The sequence below is a fragment of the Cyprinodon variegatus genome, unplaced genomic scaffold (genome assembly GCF_000732505.1).
Source record: "Cyprinodon variegatus isolate N-32 unplaced genomic scaffold, C_variegatus-1.0 Scaffold76, whole genome shotgun sequence".
NCBI classification, from domain to species: Eukaryota; Metazoa; Chordata; class Actinopteri; order Cyprinodontiformes; family Cyprinodontidae; genus Cyprinodon; species Cyprinodon variegatus.
Genome location: NW_015150529.1, coordinates 1,451,909 through 1,462,533, shown reverse-complemented (window position 1 = coordinate 1,462,533; position 10,625 = coordinate 1,451,909). Strand labels below are relative to the sequence as shown.

At 38.2% G+C, this 10,625-nt stretch overlaps 1 protein-coding gene across 1 annotated transcript in view; it reads left to right on the top strand.

Annotated features, from left to right (window-relative positions):
• LOC107083523 (mannosyl-oligosaccharide 1,2-alpha-mannosidase IA-like) overlaps positions 1 to 10,625 on the top strand; it is a 187,300-nt gene that overhangs the window by 158,045 nt on the left and 18,630 nt on the right. The window contains exons 6-7 of the mRNA XM_015372830.1: positions 9,862 to 9,985; positions 10,079 to 10,172. Coding sequence (XP_015228316.1) covers positions 9,862 to 9,985; positions 10,079 to 10,172 — 218 coding nt within the window. The remainder of the gene's footprint in view (positions 1 to 9,861; positions 9,986 to 10,078; positions 10,173 to 10,625) is intronic.

Here is a 10,625-nt window from a genome sequence, read left to right as displayed (position 1 = left end):
TGAGATATCAAAAAAGTACTCCAGAGTGTTGTTCAGCATGGGGGTGAGTAGAAAATGAAGGCTAATCATGTTTTGGGTGTACAATTCCTTTAAGTTTTGTTCTTGAGCAAAAACCTTCCCAGTATTCAGACTAAAATGCTTCATGTCCTTAATTTAAACTCTAAACATTTCTTGAGAGAGGCTTTAAGCTTTTCAGCGTTAATATCGCAATGCATTGCGATGCATTGCAATATTTCAAGTATCGTGATGCATCGTGATAGAATCGCATCGTGGCATGTGGATCGTGATTCGAATCGAATCATGACTTCTTTGCCAATACCCACCCCTAGTCTGGATTAGTACATATAAGGAATAAAGAGAATATAAAATGTGTCTTTCCAAAATTGATTCTCTTTTGAATTACGGTCCATCAACCACAATTCTCTCATATGTTAATCTTTGTTGGTCTGACCATCCATCTATCATCTTTTGCTTCATTTTTGCCCATCACCTCTCTGTCAACCCTTTTATCCATCCATCATGCCATTTTTTTATCATTTATTTGTTCCCCATCCAATTATTTCTGCTCCCTTCACCCTGTTAGTCGCATCTTCCATATTTGAGAGCCGCGCCTCTGATGTTCTGTCTGCCATAGAGTCAGAACGGTTGTTTTACTTTTAAAATTGACCAAATGAAACTGGGAACTTTGGGACTGTGAAATAAAAAAGATTGGATTTATGAAAGAAAAAAAGAATGCAACATCCTGTGGATTCATTGATATTGATTCTATTTATTTTTAACAAGAAGGTCAAAGGGTTGTTTTGTCGATTTAAAATGTTTACTGTAAAACAAATATCTGACTGGCCCACAGATTGATTTTCTTCATATTAAGCCTGTTCACTGCAGTCTGTGAGATTTAAATCAATACTCAGTTTAGGACATTAAAGAGTTTAAAACTAAGAGGTTGAAGACAGAATCCAAATAGTTGGTTTGAAGGTAAAATGCCTTCTATGCAACCTTGACACTAATTGGAACAAGACTGTACCAGAAACATTCAGGAAGTTACAAAGTGAAATATTATTCTTCATCACCGGTCACCTGTACAAGTATATTGCTTCTCTTTTTCTCAACCTCCATTTTGACCTTGCTCTCTTTCTCCCCGTGACCTGATTTTATTCTGCTCTTAGTTATCGTTTCGTCACTCTGTCCTACAGCTTTCTGCAGAGGCCAAGGTGAACAGCAGTGGCCTGGCTACTGTTCCCAGAGAGGTTAAACTCACACTTTCTCCTTGCAATTTTCACAACCATAATCAGTGTATATTACCAGTTTCTTTTACTGACCGTAATGCTTGGTTTTGTATCCCGTAGAAATCAAACATTCCCTGTGATTGTCACCTTATATGTGCTCTGTAGACGGCTGCTTCCCTGTCTGATTACAGGTTTAACCTCAGGGCAGAATCAGCCTCTGTGATTGGGGTAGTTAGAGATGGGCTCTGCTGGACCCTGAAAATATTCCTAACTCTGTTCTTATTGCTTCCCCCTTACGTAGAATTTTTTTTGTTTTATTTTGACTACTTTTCATTGTCTATAAAGGTCCTACAACTTGCTTTTTTAAGCCTTCCAATGTAAACCATAGGCACATATATAATGAAATATTGCCCTTAGTACCACAGACTATTGCTCTTGATTACCCTTACTTGTTTCAAATTAGGTAGGAGGTCAGGATTTAACAAAAAAAGAAACGAGGCTGTGTAGAAATCTGTAGGCAGGTTCCAAAATAAAACCACTGAAGAAAAAGCAGATTGACAAAAACTGCTTGAATAACTAAAGTCCATCAAGGTTTTGAGGTTCATTTAAAAAAGAAAAAAATGTGTTGAAAATGTTTTTTTTCTCATGCCCCCATTTGCTCTCTTGCGTCTTTTGTCAGAAAAGATTTAGAGTCCATAATCTGTATACTGTAATGAGAAATCCAGATAGTAAACTGTTTTCTCCGTATGTCTGTTTTGAAAAAGGAAGCGCCTTTTACTTTATCTTCAGAGATTAATCTGATCTTATGAGCTGTTCCGTGTTGCAGAGTAAAGGGAGGAAACATCCTAGCTGTAGGATTGTTTAAAGGACCACAAAATAAATAGTTTGGTTAAAAAAAAAGGTTTGGAAGTTTTCTTTGAGATTAAAAATCTCAACTTTGTGTCTAGTTGATTTATCTGCTGGATTCTCCAAAACAGGTTCTAGTTGGGCCCTTAGAGAGGAGCAATAAATCAAGGTTACCTCATGAAGGGTTAAAAACCTGGCCCCATGTTTCCACACTCAACAGACGTTTACCTTCTTCCCTAAGACTTTCTTGCTTCCTTTATTGGTATCTGAACCCATTGATTTCTGCTGGCGGAGCAGGAAATGCTGCTCAGATCTACTGGATTTGTCCCAGTTGATCTGCCTCAGACTAATGGCTCATTAGAGCATATCTACTGTAGAAACTCTAAAGAACTAAACTTAACTGTCCCTGACTTAAGCTTTGACTGAACAGCCCAGTAAAGATATTCCTATAAACTTTATTCTTCCTTATTCTTTCATAACATATTTCATTCAAAGTCTTATAAATTAATAGCACTAAGAAGTTTTAACTTCCCTTCCTAATTTTAGATATTGTTAATAAGGAGTTTGTCTTCATAGATAACCTTACAGTCTGCTTTTTTGTGTTTTTTTTAGCCCTAAACCTTCATTAGAAGTCTTTCACCATCATTTCCTCCCTGAAACGTTACCTTTCACACAAAGACACACTCCAGACCCACAGCTATCTGATTTGGCCACTATGTCCCACTGCTCTTCTATTACCATGCAGACAGATACGTTTTTTGCCAATCCTTCCCACCAAACTGCATTCTGACTGGGCTCATTGAGAAGGGCTACTGTGGTCTTGTGTCTATACAAGGCAGCAAGATTTGTAAGGTTTTGGTCATGAGATTGGATCTATGCTTCACCCTGAAATTAGCTTCTCCATCATCAAACAGGAGATGAGCTAATTATTACAATCACAAACTAGCATAACCCCTCCATCACTTTGTATTCAAATTATTATTTTTATAAATATTATGGACTTTTAGCTGAAATGCAGAAATTAGAATTGCATAACAGTAAATATAAATCGAATAAATCTAAAGGACTTGGGTTTACGTCAAGTTTTATAATCTAAGTCTATGTCATGCGAAGGTATCAGCTTTTTTAGTTTAGCCTTGGTACACTCCTTTCCCATTGGCTGAAAAACCTGTTTAAACCCGGGTAAAATTGGCTTTTAGTGGCAGTGGGAACAGCTCACTGACGCGTCTACCCAGGTCAAACGATCGGCAAGCGACCTGGGTTACAATCGAACACCAGACCCAGTTTGACCCGCTTATTTACGTGATACCATTGATCGCACACAGCTTGTCAGCGATTGGTCAGACCAAGCTTTTTTAACCAATGGCAAGGGGGCCAAATGCCAGAGTTAGTGTGTAGATCTGCTAATTTCAAGGGGAAAGAGGCTTTACAAACACACAGATACATTTATTTTACAGGATAGTATATGATAGACAAAACACAAAGAGGTGCAAATAAAAGGGACGACTTTAGTATTAAAATTGACTGACACCCTATTCTTGATGTCTGTCCAACCTTTGCAACTTGAAGAATTGCTGGGAAAGCTGTCTGAATGTGTTTGAGCGAAGCGGTTTCATAGAAAGGTTCAGCTTTTTCAACTTCAGCAATAACCGCTCTGCTCTCTCCAGGCGGTGCCGCTGTTTGACAACACCTTAGTTCTCTCAAGTAGCATGAGATTGGGGCAGGGACCTCCCTCACCGCGTAGGATTCACCGCTTGCTGTTTCACTGGCCTTCCCTGCATGGTTTGCATAGGGATGTATTCCACCGCCCTCAACGTGGAAACCACGCACAGTCTGAATGCACCTTTACTGGATTATGTTTTCTTTTTCTTGTGTTAACATTGCTTTAGAGCTCCATCTACCAATGTTATCCACATTCAAGTACTGACATACATAGCAGAAATTTATAGGAAATAACTACTTTTTCAATTAACTGGAGCAAAAACCAATTATGATTAAAGCAATCAAACACTAACGCATTTCTTTTCCCTCTGCTTGGCTTTCTATCCATTAGATCTTACATGTTTTTAGTTATTCAGACTTGGAACAAATTTGCATCTGTGATTAATATGTCTAGAATGGAAATGGATGTGTTTGGCAGCTGAGGGATGTTTTCTTTCCAGCTGACCTAGTGTTGGCCCTCTCTGTCATGGTGGATTTCCTTCTTGATGTCAGAAGAAAATTAAGCCATTAATTCATGCGTTTTTGCTCTAAAGAGGCTGATAACAGTCAAAACTGTTTGTTTTAGTTGGTATTTAGTGAGTGCATTAATTTTACTCACATTTAGTGGAAAAAGCCTAACCCAGGTGCGTTTTCGTAAAACTTTTAAAATATTGCAAACTAATCATACCTAATTTGGAAAGTAGCTGGCAACAGCATAGATGCTGCAGAAGAAGCTGCAAACTAGATCTGGATACTGATTCTGTAAATGAAGCAAATAATGTTTTGGTAATTGGATAAAACATAGAGCACCTATAGAGATATAATTATAGTGCTTTGGCTGGCACTTTAGATCTACGTTTACCTGTTTAGGTGTTTTTTTCTACTTGCTAAATTCATTTTCTTAAGAATTTAACACTTATTTAAATATTTTGCTCCGTCTAAAGATTAAGGGTGTATTTTATTTTTTGATGACACTATTACAGCCATTAGGCCAAAGAGTTTTAGGTGATTTTTGTTGTGTTTTGGGCCTGTTAGGAAACAGGACATTTATTCATTTATTATTGTGAACTTATGTATAGTATACTACAGATGTGTGGCAATCAGACAGCTGTGGAAAAATATAATGGCTCTAAATTCCTGACTTTCAGGTTGCACAAATTTGTTTTAGGGAACACGCTCCCACTCTCTCAACAGCTCTCCTCGACAGAAACCTCAGGCAGTTTGAGGCGCCGATGATTTAAGGTCTCTAATTAAGTCGCTAACTCTGACACTATTGCAGTCCACATTTTCTCTGTGCCCAGAGGAGCAGAGCTACAATAGATTTTAAGGCAGGAGCAAAGAAAATCAGGCGGAAAAAGAGGGGTTGAAGTCTCCCGCTGAGGCTTAGGACAGTTAAAGCGTTTTTCTGCTAGGGCAGAAATGAGGAGAAGAAAAAAAGAACTATATAAAGTATGTATTTTTTTAGTTTTTTGGGGTTTTTTTAACTTCTGAAACAGAGTGCAAAAATAATCGATCTTGTGAATTCAAAGAACAGCTTGATAAACCGTCTGAAATCCAGAAATGGGAAGTCATTCTTCAAATATTTGTTATTTGGTCTGTTGTACGTGCCTGGGGGTGGGAAAAATGGCAGGCTATGATTTGGTGTCTTGCAGGTAGTCGTAAGTGTGAGCTATTGAGTGAAATAAAGCCTCGACATCCCATCATGGGGCTTCAGACACTGGCAGGAGCACATCATGTCCTCTACTGGAAACTAATTCAAATCACAGCAGCATCAATCTGTGATGACCCGGTTTTAATGCTCGCCAGGACTCTCCTGCCTGCCATTCTATTTCATAGACACCTTCACCCTACTGGGTTTGCTTTCTCTAAGAGCAAAATGCTCATTGGGATGCAGATAGCCTTGTTTGCAGAGCAGAAATAACGCCACAGATAAACAAAACTGTTAAATAAAAATGCTTTTAATCGAATGTTTGCCTGATTATCCATGTTAAATACACCACAATGTGGGACAAGCAGATAAATCCATACCCTTTCAGACAATCTGTATCGTATCACTTCAATCAGAGGGGGATAATGTATGCTGATCTGAGGATTCATAATGAAAAGCCACTATGAGCCGTCATACATTACTGGAAGCCTTTTTGTAATCTCCTGATAAGGCTGCAGTTCTAGGTCACTAACATTTGATAAACATTTCCAGTGTGGTGTACAAAGAGCCTGGTTAAATTTTCATTTGGTTGGCTTGTAATAACGGCTTCAACACTGTTTTTAAAATCATCAGTGCCACGATAAAATATGAAAGACTCCACTACAGCAGTGGTGGACATTATTCAGCATCTCAAGGCTTTTCCTTTTTTTAAGGTTTTATTATCAAGTTCGATAATACTGAAAGCTAAATGAGAAAATGCACAAAAGAAGTTTGCAGGTGAGGTTTGCTTTGATTTATGCAGGTCCCTATGAATCATTCAAAAGCTGAAACCAAAGCCCTTTGTGAGTTTTATCCATTTAAAGATGGTACTCTGAATAAGATCGCTCCACTTTCACTAATGCAACAGAACATTAACCAAATAATATACTTTAATAAACCTTTCTCTACTGTGTGGAGGATGCAGTTGTTAATGTAGCTCTGTAAACTGGGCCAGTAGGCCGTTTGCATCAGCAGTCAAACCAGTGGGCCAATGTAAGGTCCATTGTTTGCTATCCGATGGATTATTGCCATGTTTCAGTCCCAGAACAAGAGTTGAGATTGGCGACAATGAGCTCATATAAATCAGGTTAAACTTTTTGAAACTGGTTCATTTCGGCCCAAAGTGGAGCAGGAGGAGTGTGCTGACCCAGAGCCGCTGGATTTACCTACTTAAATATCTCTTTTCAACCCTAAATAAACTTTACTAGCAGGCATCTGGAGGACAAAGTTTGCTTTATTGCACTTTTTTTTTTTTTTTTCCAGAGCTACAGTAGCAGCCCACTTGCCTCCAACTCCCAGCAAAATCCCCTCCGACTTCCAGCCACTGGAGTAACCCCCCTTTTGCATATGTTTTTACTCTGACTCCACCCTTTCACTGAATTACAGGGAGATGGGGGTATATATTTATCGATAACCCTTGCTGACCAGGACATGACACTTCTATTAAGATCTTAATGTCCACAAATAATGAAATAAGAATATTTTAGTAGAAAGATTGATGTTTAAAAAGGAATTGTTGGAAACCAGCCAAGGGCGCATCAAGGAAAGTGGGGAAACTTTGAATGGCTACTCAAGGGTTGACGTTAAGGATTTTGACCACTTGCCCTAAGGGCAAGTGACTTTCACATTTAATTTGCCCAGAAACAATTTTTACTTGCCCAGTATAATGTTTGATAAATGTAGTTCCTAATATTCATTTTGTATATATATTAATGAAACATGTTTGTTTTTTAAATGTTTTTTGTAATTCAGTATTTTTCAAGTTTCCAGGTTCCTGGTGTGTATATGCATACATCAGATAATGAACTCAAGCCTACATTACCGTGTTAACATGCTTTTCATCCTTCCTGCACATTCTTTTCAAATCAAACTTTGCTTTAAACTGTTGTGTGCTTGGAAAAATATAAATTGGAATGTTAAAAATCTAAAAAAAAAAACTTGACGGGTTAAAAACTTACACTAATACTACTCACCAATTTAATATGTTTAGCTCTATAACATTTAAATGCACCACTCCAATGTCTAAGAGAAAAAGATTTAATGAATATTTTTTTAATGTATGACCACTGTACAGAAGACTGCCATATGATAGAAATATTTACACTGTGCGCATACAATTATTATTATTATTTTCCTAATCCCTGACTGATCATTTTTAATCTAGCGTGTATTATAGTATAGNTACTACTCACCAATTTAACATGTTTAGCTCTATAACATTTAAATGCACCACTCCAATGTCTAAGAGAAAAAGATTTAATGAACATTTTTAATATATGACCACTGTACAGAAGACTGCCATATGATAGAAATATTTACACTGTGCGCATATAATTATTATTATTATTATTTTCCTAATCCCTGACTGATCATTTTTAATCTAGCGTGTATTATAGTATAGATTAAATTCATCATCCAGCTGCTACTCTGCAGAATTCTCTCCCCAAGAGCTGAATCCCGCCATCTAGCGGAAAATCACGCGATAATTTAAAACAAAACAACAAAAATGGCGCCAGAAACACTTGTGGGTCGTTTTCAGCGAATGTCGGTGATTTTAAAGTAAATTTGAGTGAGTTTTTTATGGAATCATTGCACATGCCCGGCAGGCAAATTAAATGAAATGTGTACTCCCCCAACAATAAAAACTACTTGCCCCAGTCGATCGGGCAATGGTTAATATCGAGCCCTGCTACTACTGCAATGGTTTTCTAAAAGAAAACTCAAAAATTATCTTTCATTTGTTTTTCTTAAGGTCCTATATGTTGCTAATAAACCCTCCATCTCCCATTAATAAGGCATCCATCTTTCACACATCGTCTCATTCATCATCCATCCACCTATTTCCATCCATCATTGCTACTTTTTGTTAGCAGATTGTAAAGTAAAACATTTATGGAGCAAAAGGAAAGGAGGCCTGTCCTATAATCTTAGAGCATTTATAGTTAAAGACACTGGCCAAGCAGTACTTCACAAATCACACACTGAAGAACAAAATAAACCTACATTATTTCAACTGGACAAATAATGTGTTTTTTATTGAGTGAGATCTCTCTCATTCTCTCTTAATCTCTAAATTATTTCAGTGTTTAGTCAAACAAGCACGCTCCCTTTGACAACTCAATTTAAATTTCTAATTAAGCTCCAGCCATCTGTACCAATCCCAATCATTTTTAGATTTGTGAGCTTTTACAATCCATTCCCAAATGTGACATCCAGAACACATAATTTGTCTTTTTTTTCACTTTTATCCTGATATCTATTTCACTCGGTTTCATTTTATTTAGCCGTCTGCTCTATCTGTGGTTTAATGTTTCACACAGCGCGGCTTTGAAAGGGATTGTGGTGGACATGGGTGAGCTGGTCTGGTGTGCGCTTCATCCCCACCCTATCCAGGGCAGGGATTTATTGCTCATCATTGAGTTTATAAAAGGATTGGATCAGATGGACTGACAGATAAAGTGTACCGATGACGCGGTGGGGTGGAGGCAGAGGTTAGAGCTTGACAGGGTGCGCTATGATTTTAGCGAGCTCTCTAAAATACAGAGTCATCTGGAATAAAGTTGTACTCAATCATGAAAATGGCAGCAGGCGGCTCTAACCAGGAGCCTCACAGCTCCTGGATGAATCGGGGTCTCCGCTGATTGGATTTCATTTCTCACCAGTGACCCTGATGTATCTCTCCGCTCTCCGTCTGATGCTCCCCTGGTCCTCTCTCTGTTTGGTTGACTTGATTAAATCCAGAGTGTAATGGGAAACAAATTACGCCTTGTGCAGCATGATGACTTGAAAGGGGGGATAATTAGTATGTTCATCCACGTCCTTAAAGAGATCTGTGCGAGTGTGGCTCTTCTCCCAATTCACAGATCTCTTCTTCTTTCTCTCATTTGCTGGATCTCTTCCCTGAATGTGTCTGTTTGTGCTCTTCATGTTGCACTGACAGTGATGTAAATAGCCAATATGTATTCATGAGTACTCACTTGAGGCATTGCCATCAGAGTCATCAGTCCTTGGCCTGAAATTGTCTCATCAGTGTCTTTAATGATCCTGCAGACACACTGTTGCAGAGTCTTTTGTACTTGTCAAGGAAGCCAGGTGACTCTGAGATGTGACCAGAGAGCAGAAAGAAAAAATATGCTCTTTTAGTGACGTCTCATCTATTTTAGGAATCTCTTTAAAATCGCAAAAGAAGAAGAAAGGAAATGTCTTAAAATATCCTTGAGCTCCGTTTTTAAGTCATTGCGACTCGTATAATTGATCCCAACCATGATTCATCTAAGAAAAAACCTTCTGATTAGTTTATTTCTTTTTTACAAACATGATTAGATCAGATTCTTCCTGCTTCCTCCGTTCATCCATCCGCTGATCAAATCTCTGCTGTCTCTCTGCTCTTTGTCCATCCAGCGGCGTTGGTAGAAACTGGCCATGGGCTTCGGGCGGGAGCAGCATCCTGGCAGAGTACGGCACCCTTCATCTGGAGTTCATGCACCTCAGCAAGCTCTCAGGAAATCCAGAGTTTGCACAAAAGGTAAAGCCACACAAAATAGAAACAAAAAAAATGATGGAAATCTGTACAGAGCAACTATTTTTTAAAAGTTTATCTTTCGTTTTTCACCTTAAGGTGATGAACATCAGAAAAGTGCTGAATCGTCTGGACAAACCACAGGGACTTTACCCTAACTACCTGAACCCAAACAGCGGCCAGTGGGGCCAACGTAAGTAGACTCAATGTACTGATGGAGTGTATAACTACAATAGACTTGTATTATTTATAATTGTATGTGCCAAGCCCTCTCAGTCAATCTTAATGCAAATCTTAATGATGACCGCAGCATCCATGGTTCCTCAGTGTTCTAAATAATCTTCCTCCATCTGAGCGTGTCAGGTAGGGTCAGCCTTAATAATAGCTGCGAAACGCTTGTGGTCAGTATGCATGTTGCTATGACACCTTTTAAATTTGTAATGGGTTATTGATAAATATATACCCCCATATGTCTAATCTGATTTCAAAAAAATATTTTTTGATTAGTTTTTTTTTACCAGTCTACCCAGCAGATCTACATTTACTGCTAGATATTAACCCAGCATCCTGTGTCAATCTGTTGACACGGTATGCTGCTATTTATTTAAGGTATCTATATAAAAAAAAAACAAAAGTGTAAAACTAG